This window comes from Cydia splendana, chromosome 1, assembly GCF_910591565.1.
Source record: "Cydia splendana chromosome 1, ilCydSple1.2, whole genome shotgun sequence".
NCBI classification, from domain to species: Eukaryota; Metazoa; Arthropoda; class Insecta; order Lepidoptera; family Tortricidae; genus Cydia; species Cydia splendana.
This window is the reverse complement of record NC_085960.1, coordinates 19,210,496-19,226,901: the sequence shown is the minus strand read 5'-3', so window position 1 is coordinate 19,226,901 and position 16,406 is coordinate 19,210,496. Positions and strand designations below refer to the sequence as shown.

Sequence of the window (16,406 nt, the reverse complement as noted above, 5' to 3'; positions counted from 1 at the left end):
AAAAAAGATGTGTATAAACAGATAAATAACGTTTATTCGTAAAATAATCAGGATTATTTATGTGTAAACAGGTAATTGACATAATATTAACTAAATTTAAGCTCCTCGGAGACTTCAGCTAGTTCCGTATTTAAATTGCAACAAATCAATGAGGAGGGTGACAACTTTGGTAATCTAACTCAGCAGTAGCCGTATATAGCAAAGAAACGGCGCGACTACCCGTGACTACCTACCCGTTTTTTTCTAACTGTATTAACTAATAGAGGGACGGATGGCACCGCTCCTATGCTAGGCGTACAGTACAGGTAAGTTCTTCGTCGACGTCGAGTCTAGTTCTATTCTAATGGCGATCCCTGGTACCAATATATGCTCTAACAGAAATAAAAATAATTCTGCGGAGAAAAGTAATGGCAGTAGTTTTGGTGGAAATTATAAAAAAAAATCAGTTCTATTAAGTTGAGCATATTATGTGTGTCTACATATGAGCATCTAGCAGCTGGAGATGTCGGGCTTGGCGCCCTGGCAGTGCGCCTTCCAGGCCGTCCAGCCGCCGAAGCCGTGGCGCGCGAAGATCTTCTTCACACAGGTCGCCGCTGCGGTGATATCGTCCGTGCGCAGCGCTGCAACACACACACCGTCAGCAACCGAGCTCATCAACTACATATCCAAGCATGTTTACTGTATATACCGCTAGCTCACCTGCGCAGGAGACGTTGCACTCGAGGCCGGGCGGGCCGTCGCGCGTGCACCAGTAGCGGTCGTTGACCTGGAAGAGCCCGTGGTCCCAGGAGCTGTCTCCGTTCAGCTTGCCGATCGCGTCCGTGCGGAAACCGCTCTCCTTCTCCACCAGGCACACCCCTGTAATGACATCGTGGTATCATCAGTAAAGTTGTCAAATAAAACAAAAAACTACATACTATACCACTGTGTATAATGTACTTACAGTCTCTCATCTGGGGTTCGGGGAAGCCTTGCTTCCTCAGCTCGCGCACCAGCTCGCACTTCTCGAACTGCTTCGCCGCCGCCAGCGCCACCAATGCCCCCAATACTACCAACACGAGTTTGGTCATCGTTCACTACACCACGAATAGTTCAACAGAAAGTAACTACAGCTCTTTGCAGCGTTTGCTGGCGGTAATGATTGAAACGGCGGCAGCAAACACTTTATATATACTCGTATGCCTTTTATAGTTTCCTGTAGGCTTATCTCGAAGTGATGATACATCAGTAGGTTTATACGTGTCCTGACGTTGCTTTGTCGTAAGCTGTGATGAGTCGTTTGACAACAAAGCACTTGCATCTTGCATCGTGTATTAACGGTTGCGGTTTGAACGAATTGCGAATGTAATATAAGCCGTAACTATAGTATGCATTTTCTCAAATGATTTTTAGGCCTCAGACCCTAATCCGTTAAACAAAAGCCAAGAAACAAAGGCTTATGGAGAGGCGCCTTAGTCGCGTGCCAAAGCAACCATGTCGTTAAAAAGCAACTACATATCATGATAGTATTAAGGTTCAAAATATAACAGCTCATTCTGCGATAATGAGTTTGGGTAATGTAGGGCGATCGGTCGCCTGTGTGTGGCCTGTCAGGTAACAGAATGAGCTGTTACGTAAATATTGACCATATAAATAGGACGGTAAAATTTATTTTTAAACTAGTTTGTTACCATTCAGTCAGTAGCGGTATAGTTTGTAGGTTAATAGACCCCGGCGGCTAATCCTTTGTCTATTGTTAAGTAAAACCGCACGAGCTACTTACCTGCAAAAAAAGGGTCTTAATTCTTCTATTTGGCACCTGAGCGCGGGCTAGTCCAACGCTTAAAAAACCAGCGCAGATGCGCTCTCCGATAACGCGCCTTTGTTACGCATCTCGATGACACATTTTAGACTGGTTCTGTAGCGTTCGACTCGCCGGCACTCAGTAACCGTAGTACTGAGTGCCGGCGAGTTGAATGGACCACACACATCCTAACAAAATATTTATCCATTAGTTAATTTTGAATCTTATTGTAATTTCCATAGGAGTTGTAATTAAATTACCTGGGTAAATAATGAATAATGAAAATATTTATTTTCAGGCAACTATTGGCCCATAGATAAATAATACCTTGAAACTAGCATACATATTATTACAAAATATATCTTAAAAACTAAAAACACACAATTATGGCTGCGATGCAGTTCGCAACCCCGCAGTGTCAGGGAGTCGGCCGCGGAACCGCCGGAACTTGACACCCTTCGGCCAAAACTCCTCCTTGGTGAAGCGACCTGCGCGAATGTTCAGTCGGAACGCTCAGCACAAAAGAATTTAAACTGTAAAGTGAACGAACGATTTTTAATGCAGGCGGTTGTGGCACGTGGCACGAGCGGTTTTACTTAACAATGGACAAAGGATTAGCCGTCGGGGTCTATTAGAAAGCTACAAACTATAGCATTGGTAACCGCTGAACAAAAAAAAAGAAGAAAAATCATTTGAGAAAATTCATACTTATACTTTACTCGTAAAAAACTGGTTATACGAAGATAAAGTTGCGGGCAGGAAATCGATTCAGAGAAATAGATTGTTAAGAGCGCTATTACATTTCGGCGTTGAGCGAGTTTAGGTATTTTACGCGCTGCGACAGGCCGTGCGAGCTCAGTACGCCGATCCCTTCTACCACACTCGCACTACAATGATGGATTAAACATTCTTGATCCTTCGCGAAGCATATTGAAATCAACCATAACAACACTAACTGTACTTAACTTTTAAAGTTCTAAAACTGTTATTTGGTAAGTACGAAAATACTAAATGCAGTGCAAATGTACATAGGGGCTGTTCATAAATTACGTCATCTATTTTTGACGATTTTTGACCCCCCCCCCCCCTCAAATCATCCAAAAATCAAGCTTCGGATGAATCTGTTTCCTCCTACGTCATGTTACCATCATCCGATGTCCAGACCCCCCCCCCACTCCTCCCATTTAAACCGACGTAATTTATGAATAGCCCCATACTCGTACTTATGAAGGTATATTACTCGAAAGAAATTATAGGTACCTACTCGCTTATTTACATGTTTCGTCATTGCATTTGGTACCTATAGGTTGTAAAGTTTGTATCAACGAGGGTTTAAAAACGAACTGGTACTGAGGATCTGATGATGATTAAGGTGGTCACGGATACCAATCAACCATGTAGTAACATGATTAGGCTCGTTTGATTCGTCTCAACAAGATCTTTGACACTGAAGATACACAGGGTCTGATGATGGAGCTGGAAGGTGGCCACGGGTACCAGTCTATCATGTAACTAAACAACTTCGTGTTTGGGCTCGTTTGATTCGTCTCAACAAGATCTTTGAGACAAGACAGTACTCAGGGTCTGATGATGGAGCTGGAAGGTACCATTACCAATCAACCATGCAACTAAACCACATCGTGTTTAGGATCGTTTGATTCGTCTCAACAAGATCTTTGACACTAGGTGATACTCAGAGTCTGATGATGGAGCTGGAAGGTGGTCACCGGTACCAATCAACCATGCAACTAAACCACTTCGTGTTTAGGCTCGTTTTATTCGTTTCAACAAGATCTTTGACACAAGATAGTACTCAGGGTCTGATGTTGGAGCCGGAAGGTGGTCACCGGTACCAATCAACCATGCAACTAAACCATTTCGTGTTTAGGCACGTTTTATTCATCTCAACAAGATCTTTGACACAAGGTAGTACTCAGGGTCTGATGATGGAGCGCGAAGGTGGCGACGGGTACCTGTCAATCATCATCAGCTCCATCATCAGACCCTGAGTAGTATCTTGTCTCAAACATCTTATTGCGAGGAATCAAACGAGCCCAAACACGAAGTGGTTCAGTTACATGGTAGACTGGTACCCGTGGCCACAGTCCAGCTCCATCATCAGACCCTGAGTACTAACTTGTGTCAAAGATCTTGTTGCGACGAATCGAACGAAGCCAAACACGAAGTGGTTTAGTTGCATGGTTGATTGGTACCGGTGACCACCTTCCGGATCCATCATCAGACCCTCAGTACTACCTTGTGTCAAAGATCTTGTTGCGACAAATCAAACGAGCCCAAACACGAAGTGGTTCAGTTACATGGTAGACTGGTACCCGTGGCCACAGTCCAGCTCCATCATCAGACCCTGAGTACTAACTTGTGTCAAAGATTTTGTTGCGACGAATCGAACGAAGCCAAACACGAAGTGGTTTAGTTGCATGGTTGATTGGTACCGGTCACCACCTTCCGGATCCATCATCAGACCCTCAGTACTACCTTGTGTCAAAGATCTTGTTGCGACAAATCAAACGAGCCCAAACACGAAGTGGTTCAGTTACATGGTAGATTCAGATTCAGATTCAGATTCAGATTTTTATTGGTGAAAAGATATACAGATTTTTACACGTCATAATATAACATAATTTAAGATTTAACTTAAATTTACGATAGATAATATATTATAATAATACAATTTCAAAATGTCAATTATATGTGATACATGTCAGAATGAATAGTCAAGGAATTACATATTTATATATATAACAATTAGACTGGTACCCGTGGCCACCTTCCAGCTCCATCATCAGATCCTGAGTACTATCTTGTGTCTAAGGTTTTGTTGAGACGAATCAAACGAGCCTAAACACGAAGTGGTTTAGTTGCATGGTTGATTGGTACCGGTGACCACCTTCCGGCTCCAACATCAGACCCTGAGTACTATCTTGTGTCAAAGATCTTATAGAAACGAATAAAACGAGCCTAAACACGAAGTGGTTTAGTGGCATGGTTGATTGGTACCGGTGACCACCTGCCGGCTCCATCATCAGACCCTGAGTACTATCTTGTGTCAAAGATCTTGTTGAGACGAATCAAACGAGCCTAAACACGAAGTGGTTTAGTTGCATGGTTGATTGGTACCGGTGACCACCTTCCGGCTCCATCATCAGACCCTGAGTATTATCTTGTGCCAAAGATCTTGTTGAGACGAATCAAACGAGCCCAAACACGAAGTGGTTTAGTTGCATGGTTGATTGGTACCGGTGACCACCTTCCGGCTCCATCAACAGACCCTGAGTACTATCTTAAGTCAAAGATCTTGTTGAGACGAATAAAACGAGCCTAAACACGAAGTGGTTTAGTTGCATTGTTGATTGGTACTGGTGACCACCTTCCGGCTCCATCATCAGACCCTGAGTACTATCTTAAGTCAAAGATCTTGTTGAGCCGAATCAAACGAGCCCAAACACGAAGTGGTTTAGTTGCATGGTTGATTGGTACCGGTGACCACCTTCCGGCTCCATCATCAGACCCTGAGTACTATCTTGTGTCAAAGATCTTGTTGAGATGAATAAAACGAGCCTAAACACGAAGTGGTTTAGTTGCATGGTTGATTGGTACCGGTGACCACCTTCCGGCTCCATCATCAGACCCTGAGTACTATCTTGAGTCAAATAAATACATAAAGAATGTCAGGTCGTTTCAAATATTTTTAATCCTGTCCGGTAGTTTATTAAACTGTACCATTATAAATTATAATACTATAAAAACAGTGCTAGGATCAAAGTCTCTCGTTGCGGTTTACACGCACACAGTATAGCGTTTTACACGGCGCCCGCCGCACACAATGATAAAAAACCTCGTCGTCGCCGTTGAAAATGTGCGGAGCCGACCGACACACGTCCTGCCTCTACAAGCTCTGCCGCGGCACTGAGCTGGCGCAGCGCGCGTCATCGGTAATATAGAGTAGTTTTCAAAAAATTGCCAAAAAATTATAGTAGAATTTCATAAACACTAATGTATACCAACAGTATAAGCAAACGTTGCAGATTGCTTGAGTATGAAAATGACTTCGATATTAAGTAGATTTTCGTAGGAATTGACACTTGTTTCGGAGAGAAAATCGAGTTCGTTTTACTTTGATTTTCTCTTTCTCAAAGGTATGTAGGAAAAATATAGTTTGATATGCCTAAAGTACAGGGTATTAGTAATACAAAATAGCCAGGTTTAGCAGAGTAAAATTCTCAACATTTCCAAATAAGAGCTCGCCATTCAGTGCTTCACGGGGTTTTTCGGAAACGACCATCAGAAAAAAAATCATTACTAATTTAATAAGTCCTTTTTCTAATATTTACAACGATATTTATAAAGATAAGAAGACGCTTTTACTGGAACAAGTACTCATTGTTTCTAATAATGAGCGCAAAGTCCTGAATTTCGTCGACTAGTATCATCAATTTTGCATTATTTCGACTTTTCTTGTAAGAGCGCTCTTAACTAAGGGATGAAAGGCACTCATTTCTGCCGAGGTAGTTTGGCGCTCGAACGCAGTGAGCGAATACAATTCCAGCAATGTCGACAACTAACGCCGACGTCGGGCACCTATTAGGTAAAAAGGCTACTTGCAATTACATTAATTTTGAACCGACTTCAAGATTTCAAAAGGAGAAGGTTCTCCATTCAGTTGTACGAGTAGGTACGATTTTTTTAAATGATTATTAGTTCATAACGTCGGTTCTCGACCGATTTTGAAAATTCTTTGTTCGATTGAAAGTATATACCTACTTACAGATTGGTCTTAATTTTGTTAAAACCAAGTTTTGATGATGGGTTTCAACTTAGGTACCTCTGTTTTAACTCACCTCGGTCTCCCTTATTTCAACGCCGGTTCTAAAGATGTCAACGTCCCATCAAGAGTTTGATATAGATTGTGTGATTTGCAAATAAATTGCGTAAATAGTGTTTTTACCTGAAGAGGCGTAGCGGGCGTAGCCCTTTCACATTTATTTATATTTTATGTTTATTAATTGATAGCTCCTAACCTAACATACTCCGATGGCAACTGACTTTCGCAAGATTTCTGTTATATCGCATTGTTTTAAAGTTGCCTTGTGTGAATTTTGAAGTCTTTGGTACTGGACTAAAAATAAAATTAAAATAAATCAATAATTATTTCAAACTACAAAAATGGTAAAATATATACACATCTATGTTACCATATAAAACCGATATGTTTGGCCACTTTCGCCGTCACTACCTATTTGATGCTGACTGTACCTACCCTGACACTAGGTAGGTACTTACATTGAAAAATAAATTATAGTGTACCTACTAAATAAATTAACGCACGCATATCTACGATAAATACAAATTGCCTATTTTCCATAAACGTATGCAGAGCAACAGCGGTAAAGTTTTGTAGCCTCTCTATTTTGTGTGGTTCTGTGCACCCTTATGTTAAACTCCCTAATATAAATGAACTAAATGTTGTGACTGAAACTTCTCCAATGAAAGGCGTGTCTAAAATTCTTAGCACACGAAGCCCCGTCGTCATGGTCGAACAATCATCATGTACTTAGGTGTCTTAGGCATTCCTTGAGGTACCTACGACGAGAGTATTCTTCGTCAATTAATCAAGTTCATTTCGGACTTGCATTTGTTCCTAACTGGATATTGGTACTGTACACCTACCTACGACATCTATGGAGTTGCATACATTATTTATGTTACAGTGACAGGCGAATCTGCTTGTGTTGTGTGGTACCTATGTCTTTTTGCCACCATAAGGCACACGTATTATGCGCTATGCATAGACACGTCGCTACTTCGGATTTTCCTTAAAAGTGTGAAACATTGTGAACGGTTAGGTACTTGTGATTCATTTCTCCATTCTGTTTTATTTACCCATGACTGTAGATAATAAGTACCCTACTCTTGTGAACGCATTTTCTTACGGAAATTTTAAGACAATACCTATAACAATTATTTTTACCTTCCTCAAACTGCACTTAAACGATATGCGCGTAGGTACGGTATACGCGTCTCTGTTTGTGTGTTTGTATGTTCGCGATAAACTCAAAAACTACCGTAAAACGGGGTGAAAAGACACGATTTTCAACTTCAAGGACGATTTTCGCCAATAATCCAAATGATAAAAGTAATAATTTTGATATCATTTTTTGAGTCTTGGTTAGTTCTTCAATTTTGCATGTGTGAAATAAATTTTTACCTACACAATTCAGCGAGCTCAGCACGGTTCCATTTTTATCGACTATCACTATGCGCGTCCCTTTCGCACTTACATACTTGTTAGAACGTGACAGGCATGGTGACAAGGGATAAAAACGCGACCGTGCTAAGCCGCCAGAGAAAATCAAAGAAAACTACCTGATTTCTCTATATCCTTAAAACGGGGTCGATAGACACAAGAAAGGGGTGAATAGAAATATTAAGTTTTAGTTGTCATAGGCATCGAATTTGGTCATTATTCTGTGGATACTCTATTGGCAAATGGTATATATATATCTGTTAAACAGCTATTTGACCCAAAATTATTTATACGTGTCTTTTAACCCCCACGGCGTGTCTTTACACCCCTTTGTTGTATCTAATCATCCCCTATGGCGTAACTGTTCACCCCATATGCGTGTCCACTGACCCCTTTTATCACGTAAATTTGCTTGTTCTTGGTTTTTTGCAAAAAAATGCTTTATTATAGAGAAAATTAGTGATATTATTTATTATTTAGGTACTACAGATACTATATTACCAGGTTAGCTAACTTTTACTTAGTTAATGTCAAAACATTTACCGCTAGAACAAAGTTCAGACAGGCTTCATTTCTTACCTCGGCGAGACCTTACTTTAGAGTCAAAAAAATCTAACTTTTAGGCAGTTTGATTAAGTTCTTTTGGTATCAATGTAAAGAATAAATAGTTTACAATATATGCATTCCAAAAAAATCTAATATTAGAGATGTACGTTTTTAAATATAACAACTTGAAAGAAAAAGTTCAAAATTTCTCCATTCACCCCGCGATTTCTGTTGACCCCGTTTTACGGTACTGAACGGATTTTCATGCGGTTTTCACCTATCAATAGAGTGATTCTTGAGGAAGGTTTGTTAAGGTTTTATGTAACCCGTGCAAAGCTGGGGCGGGTAGCTAGTAATATAAGAACATGTGGTGTAGGTACCTATTTGTTTAATTCGTTTTTGGAATTGCTGAACCCCATAGAAGTCATCAGGTATTTGGTGGTAAGTTGACTTCGATCTCTCTATTATACATTGGCTTATTATTAACCGGGCAACTGAAATATTAAACAGGAACTTTCATTAGGCATATATTGGGTCCTTACCTATGAAATTGGCGTTTTTGTTCATAGATATAAGTCTGATCCTAGTTTTTTTTTTTTTACAAAAGTACATACACAATTACAATAAAACTACAGTGCACTCAATAAACAACGATTTTACATACAATTAATTGTTATTTTTTATTGTTAAGTGTTCAGAATTAAGCCTTGAAAATAGGTCTTTTCATGTGCTGTCGGTTCGAGTATTAAAATTACTTATATTTTTCTAATGGTACCAATTTTCAAGAAATGGAGATATTGAAAACATACCTTAAAGGTGTCAAAAATTACTGGAAAAATTTTGTTTGGTTTGAATTAGCCATCAAAAAAATATCCGCAAAATTAATTGTATGGAAATTTGTGTTTCGTTGAAATTCTCCGAACAAAACGCCAATTTCATAGGTAATGACCTAATAATAATATAAATTGGCTGTGCATTCATTTTTAGCGCCAATAAATTTATATAAGCCTCAAATATAACCATCATATTATTTAAAAAAATCAATATGTACTGTAAATTAATTTTAAACATCTAGGCACATTTTTTTATTAAGTAATTTTAAAATAAATAGTTTTAGTAGTTAGTAGAAGTAAGTAAGTACACTAGCGTTTACCAAAGTAAAGAATCACTGTCTTTTCGAGTCAGACAATGACTGGCATGGCATCTCAAGACAGTTTATGGTACCTCATCATCATCAGCGTTATCTTGAAAAGTAAAATCAAAACCTGCAGGCCAAGGTTGTTATTAAAGAGATATAAGTAAAATACATTTTATCTTTCTAGGTCAAACTAGGGCGATATACCTACATTACCTACTTAGTTGCATATTATAATTTGTAAACCAGGCAAATGAACTAAATTCCGTAACTGCAACGATGAATTTTTATTACGGTTTACCTACTGGATAAAATTCCAGTAGGAATATATATATATATAAAAATACTTACTACTTGTAGGTATTGTTTGTTTATTTGTTATTAACCGATTTTCAGACTGGATAAATAAGAAATGTCCATAACTTTCTAGCAACACGTATGTATATACAATAGTACATTACTACAGAGGCCGGGACGAAAGGGGTTGCCGGCCGAAGACATATAGACGGCCGAGCGCGGGCAACCCCATTTCCCGCCGAGGTATAGGTAAAACTTTTTGAACTGATCTTGTTCACTTACCTGTACTAACAATGGCATTGTTCTATTACAATCCTATTATCTGCTTTTGTTCTCGTAGGCGCCAACCAATTTACTTACAAAATAAGTTAAAAGTACATTGCATGTATATTGCATTCTAAACCTTATTTCTTGTTGAATGGGGTTAAAATGGTCTAAAAAGATAATATCATATTCAATCTTTTGGAAAGTCACATGCACCTTAGCCACGATAGGGACGTATTCTGGTGTTAAATAAAATATGTAGAAAGATAAAAATGTATAATTATTATACATATTAGTTAATGTCCACTTGCACTCGCATTGACCCACGGTCGCCACATAATTATTATCAAGTCCAGTAAAACGTAGCCAGGGTCGTTAAAATCACAAGGTACTAAATCCAATCGAAAGCAGGGAATGTCCGGTAAAACTTAGCCAAGTTGCGTAAAAGATCAGTAGGAATTGAGTAAGAACACATGTACTGAACGAGCGAAAGCCAGTTAGACACTAAGATTTAAAACTACAATCATATCATAATGTGTCCCACAATTTGATAACAGGCCAGGTAATTTTTTTTTATTGGTGTCTCGCTCGCTCTTTTATTACAATTGTAGTTAGGTATAGGTCAGAAAAAATTACCACTAAATAACATTCCGACATAAACAGATAAACCACGTGCTTATCAATTGCAACAATGCGAGTACGACCCTGGCGGCACATCTGTTATCTCTAAATGCAAAACGTGTGAATGTTATTCTTACCTTCAAAGCATTTTTATCCTTATGGTAAGACTATAGAGCCGAAAATATAATGGAATTTTATGGTATCTCATAGCTGTTTTTCTACTGAGTGTGTTCTTTTTGAGTGTCGATGGTTGTTAAATGCAAAAAAAGTTAGGTTAGCCATTATTTAGTTAGTGTATTTTGTAGTCTATTGTTTAAAGAAATAGAGTCGTTAATCTATACTAACATTTCAAGGCGGTTATAATCTGCTTTTACTACGAGGGGATTATCCTAATTTGTGGTTTACCACTCAATGGTATTGTATTCTTGAGACTCTTTGAGTAAACTAGATCAGATCGTTTGATTCACACTATATGTATAGTGCTTTTCTCAAACATGCAATTAAATAAATAAAATAAAAAATCCACGAAACCCAAGTTTTATTTATAGAAAAAACTAAAAGTAAACTACACCCAAAATATAACCAACACGTACCTATATCATTATCACGCGTATGTTTTACATGAGTCGTGTATTTTTACTACCCGTATATTTTCATGTATCTTTGATTTTTTCGCCTTGTATCCGTCTGACTGTCGTTTTCGTCACATAAGTTTACATAGTCTTTCATGTTGATATCATGTTTCACATACATCGTTGCTTTATGCACGGAGTAAATAAGTATAATTTCCACAGTGTTGACGAATTTGTAGTTACATTCATTTAAAATATGCCACAAAACTGTTTCTAATAAACTGTAAGCCATTTTTCTTAGTTTCTCAAATAATAAAATTGCCATAAGCAACCATATACATACTTCGTCTTTGACTTGGCGGCAGAGGCAGCAAGTTATTAAAATCAATTCTGCTTACGCTGCCAATTCCAACGCCTACGATTACAATTAATATTAATTTCATTATTTCGTCGGAACTCAAAAAATTAAAGTTAAAAAAATAAATTAATTTAAAATTAAAAAACACGACTGCGAAAAAGCGAACTGAAAAGACAAAAATAATTTATAGTTGTGTTAGTTACCCAGTCACATGATTGATATTTTTCATTGACTGTACCTGTGTATTTTATTTCAATTGCAGTCGGGGACCTTGATGTATTGACATTTTCCCATTTAAAAGGTCCCCGACTGCAATCGAAATAAAATACACAGGTACAGTCAATGAAAAATATCAATCATGTGACTGGGTAACTAACACAACTATAAATTATTTTTGTCTTTTCAGTTCGCTTTTTCGCAGTCGTGTTTTTTAATTTTTAATTAATTTATTTTATTTTATACTTTTTAGATTTTTTAAACCAACCATATGTTTTATGATTTGCACCTGGCTTTGGACCGCGTGCAGCGCGTCACATACGTCGGGCTACGCCCGACTCCTTTAGTATCAGGGCGCCTCCAGCGCCCAGATTTGGTAAGCGTACAACGTGTCACGTACGTCGACTCTTTTAGTATGAGGGCGCCGAAGGCGCCTGGCTTTGGAACGCGTGCAGCGCGCCACGTACGTCGGGGTACACCCAACGCTTTAAGTATGAGGGCGCCGAAGGCACCCGGGTTTGGTAAGCGTTCAGCGCGCCACGTACGTCGCGCTACGCCCGACGCTTTAGTATGAGGGCGCCAAAGGCGCCCAGCTTTGGTAAGCGTACAACGTGTCACGTACGTAGGGCTATTACGCCCGACACTTTTAGTATGAGAAGGTCGAAGGCGCCTGGCTTTGGACCGCGCGCAGCGCGCCACGTACGTCGGGCTATGCCCGACGCTTTGAGTATGAGGACGCCGAAGGCGCCTGGTTTTGGTAAGCGTGCAGCGTGTCTCGTACGTCGGGCTGCGCCCGACTCTTTTAGTATGAGAAGGTCGAAGGCGCCTGGCTTTGGACCGCGCGCAGCGCGCCACGTACGTCGGGCTATGCCCGACGCTTTGAGTATGAGGACGCCGAAGGCGCCTGGTTTTGGTAAGCGTGCAGCGTGTCTCGTACGTCGGGCTGCGCCCGACTCTTTTAGTATGAGAAGGTCGAAGGCGCCTGGCTTTGGACCGCGTGCAGCGCGCCACGTACGTCTGGCTACCTACGCCCGACTCTTTTAGTATGCGGGCGCCGAAGGCGCCTGACTTTGGAACGCGTACAGCGCGCCACGTACGTCGCTTTAAGTGTGAGGGCGCCGAAGGCGCCCGGGTTTGGTAAGCGTACAACGCGCCACGGACGTCGGGCTACGCCCGACGCTTTGAGTATGAGAACGCTGAAGGCGCCCGGCTTTGGTAAGCGTCCAGCGTGTCACGTACGTCGGGCTACGCCCGACACTTTTAGTATGAGAAGGTCGAAGGCGCCTGGTTTTGGACCGCGCGCAGCGCGCCACGTACGTCGGGCTACCTACGCCCGACTCTATTAGTATGCGGGCGCCCGGTTTTGGAACGCGTATAGCGCGCCACGTACGTCGGGCTACGCCCGACGCTTTTAGTATGAGGACACCGAAGGCGCCCGGTTTTGGAACGCGTTCAGCGCTCCACTTACATCGGGCGTCCTAGGAAAGAATCTACAATTTTTTTAGAAGAAATCATTTATCCAGAAAATACCAAGCTGACTTTGCATAGCATTCGCTAAGACAAAGTGTGAAAATATCATCATCATAAATGTTAAAATTAAATAAAAACATACGGTTATTATGATACTTTCACAATTTGTTCTACCAAAGTTGGTGCAGAGTTAGCTTAGAGAGACTGCATCATATCGAGTAATAAATAGAAGCTATATTTTAAACTTTTCGATTCCATTAGCGCAATTTAGAAGGTGTATTAAAAACTATGAGTAGTATACTGTACCTAATATAATAAAATTATATTTTTTTATGATCAGCGGTCAAACCCCTTCTTTTTAATGTCCCAATCAATAATAATATTTGGTTTTATGAGATAAGCTTTTCTTAACATATTTTGTCAATTCTTACTTTCTCAAACTTAAACTTAAACCCACATGTTGCGCATATATTATTAATCGGCTTTCACAGCCCTTCATTTTGATACCCTACTCGATAGGTTTGCACGATATTTTTTTCTAAAGGTTGCGTAATATGGCGTATTAAGTCCGCCATATTGTTTTTATAATGACGTCACATAGCTTATGTCACCCGGGATGACGTAAGGATTCTAATGATGTACCATACGTCTAAATCGGTTAAGGCTATCAGAAGTTAAGGTGGAATAAAGAAACTCACATACATACAAACATGAACGCTGAAAACAATACACTCTTTTTTTTGGGCAGTCGTGTAAAAATTAACAACGCACCATAAATCCAATAAAACAGAATGAATATTTTTCAACTTTACCTCCATAACAATTTAAAAAATATAACTACGCGTGTTTGAGTAGACCTTTTTACCGCTAACGTTTAGATGAAATATTTTAAATGTTTTTATTTGTGTAGTTAAATTTATAATTTAAAATTATAAAATTATAGAATGTATTATTTATTAAGTTCATGTTGATTTTATACAAATAAAACTGCAAATTATAGCAAACATTGTTTTTTGTTTTTTTTTTATAGGCGTAGTGGCAGAGTGTCATTACGAACCATAAAGCAAATACTGCCTCTAGTTTTTTTTAATGGATGAATGCCACGATGCTGTGTCACAAATATCTGTGAAATGAAAATTAATAAAGAGGACTTTGCCGGCCTAGGCCTGCAAGATGTGTATGAAATTCCATTAACGACCTTTTGTCCTAGCCGCACCTGAAACGTCATACTTCGCAGCCTATTATAAGGAACATAACATCAATATTTCATTGCATGTTTGAGAAAAAACCTTTAATGACCTGATTACTTCTGAAAACAAAACACTTGCATCATTAACACGTCTCTCTTTTGTTTATTGATTGAATCACACTACGTCATGGCCTTTTAGACGCTGCTACATCCTCAGGGCTTACCGAACTATGTTTCACCTCGAGATAATAACTCTACAGGGAAACTAATACCCTATATAAAGTGTATGCCATCGTCGTTTCAAGCACATTCTCAACAAACGCTGCGAAGAGCTGTAGTTAGTTACTTTCCGTTGAACTCTGTGTGGAAAGCGAAAGATGGGTAAACGCGTCCTAGTAGTCTTAGCGGCGTTGGTGGCGCTGGCGGCGGCGAAGCAGTTCGAGAAGTGCGAGCTGGTGCGCGAGCTGAGGAAGCAAGGCTTCCCCGAACCCCAGATGAGAGACTGTAAGTACATTGTACACAGTGGTGTACTATGTAGTTTTTTATTTTATTTGTCAACTTTACTGGTGATACCACGATGTCATTACAGGGGTGTGCCTGGTAGAGAAGGAGAGCGGCTTCCGCACTGACGCGATCGGCAAGCTGAACGGAGACAGCTCCTGGGACCACGGGCTCTTCCAGGTCAACGACCGCTACTGGTGCACGCGCGACGGCCCGCCCGGCCTCGAGTGCAACGTCTCTTGCGCAGGTGAGTACAGACAGTAAACATGTTTGGATATGTAGTTGATGAGGACGGTTGCTGACGGTGTGTGTGTGTGTGTTGCAGCGCTGCGCACGGACGACATCACCGCGGCGGCGACCTGTGTGAAGAAGATCTTCGCGCGCCACGGCTTCGGCGGCTGGACGGCCTGGAAGGCGCACTGCCAGGGCGACAAGCCCGACATCTCCAAATGCTAGATCACCTAGATGGCATACGTTAAATAAGACTGCGTAACGTGAAGGATTAAGGTAAACGTACTAGTGATCGACATGCTAATTCCCAATAGATGACACCTTGCTGTCACCTTTATTGACAATGGCTTAAGTTTCATGATGACATGCACTGGGACCGCGTCCAGCACCAGTACGTTTACCTTACGTGTGTTCTTTGATGCTCGTACTTTACGTTTCTAATAAGCACTATTCATTCTATCAAGATTCGCATTATTTATTTCCATGTATGTATAATGTGTAACAAATAAATTACGTGTTTAATTTACTATCGTATTTTTAATTACTTAATTTTTAACCGACTTCAAAAAAAAAGGAGGTTCTCAGTTTGACCCGTATGTATGCATGTATGTATGTATATTTGTTCGCGATTATCTCGCGTTTGGCTGAACCGATTTTGATGCGGTTTTCAGAAAAGTGTTTGTTACATTCTGGAGAAGGTTTTAGTATACATAGATCTGAGCTGATGCTGAACCCTGGATGTACCTAGTGGAACTCAGGTTTGGTGCAACATAGGCCCACGCTGTTTTGGTCATCAGACGCGTCTTGATGAGCACTTGGAAGAGCAGTACCCAAGATGGAGCTGATGCTGAACCCTGGCTGTACCTAGTGGAACTCAGGTTTGGTGCAACATAGGCCCACGCTGTTTTGGTCATCCGACGCGTCTTGATGAGCACTTGGAAGAGCAGTACCCAAGATA

The 16,406-nt window shown here is 40.3% G+C and overlaps 2 protein-coding genes across 2 annotated transcripts; one reads left to right on the top strand and one right to left on the bottom strand.

Annotated features, from left to right (window-relative positions):
• Positions 1-374: 374 nt before the first annotated feature.
• Positions 375-1,145, bottom strand: LOC134799924 (lysozyme-like). Its single transcript, XM_063772392.1, has 3 exons — positions 944-1,145; positions 700-858; positions 375-620 (listed from the first exon to the last, which is right to left on the bottom strand). The coding sequence occupies exons 1-3, from the start codon at positions 1,068-1,070 to the stop codon at positions 490-492; spliced, it is 417 nt and encodes a 138-aa protein (XP_063628462.1). The 5' UTR covers positions 1,071-1,145; the 3' UTR covers positions 375-489.
• A 13,755-nt stretch (positions 1,146-14,900) lies between these two features.
• On the top strand, positions 14,901-15,702 carry LOC134799842 (lysozyme-like). Its single transcript, XM_063772281.1, has 3 exons — positions 14,901-15,220; positions 15,306-15,464; positions 15,543-15,702. The coding sequence occupies exons 1-3, from the start codon at positions 15,094-15,096 to the stop codon at positions 15,671-15,673; spliced, it is 417 nt and encodes a 138-aa protein (XP_063628351.1). The 5' UTR covers positions 14,901-15,093; the 3' UTR covers positions 15,674-15,702.
• Positions 15,703-16,406: the final 704 nt, after the last annotated feature.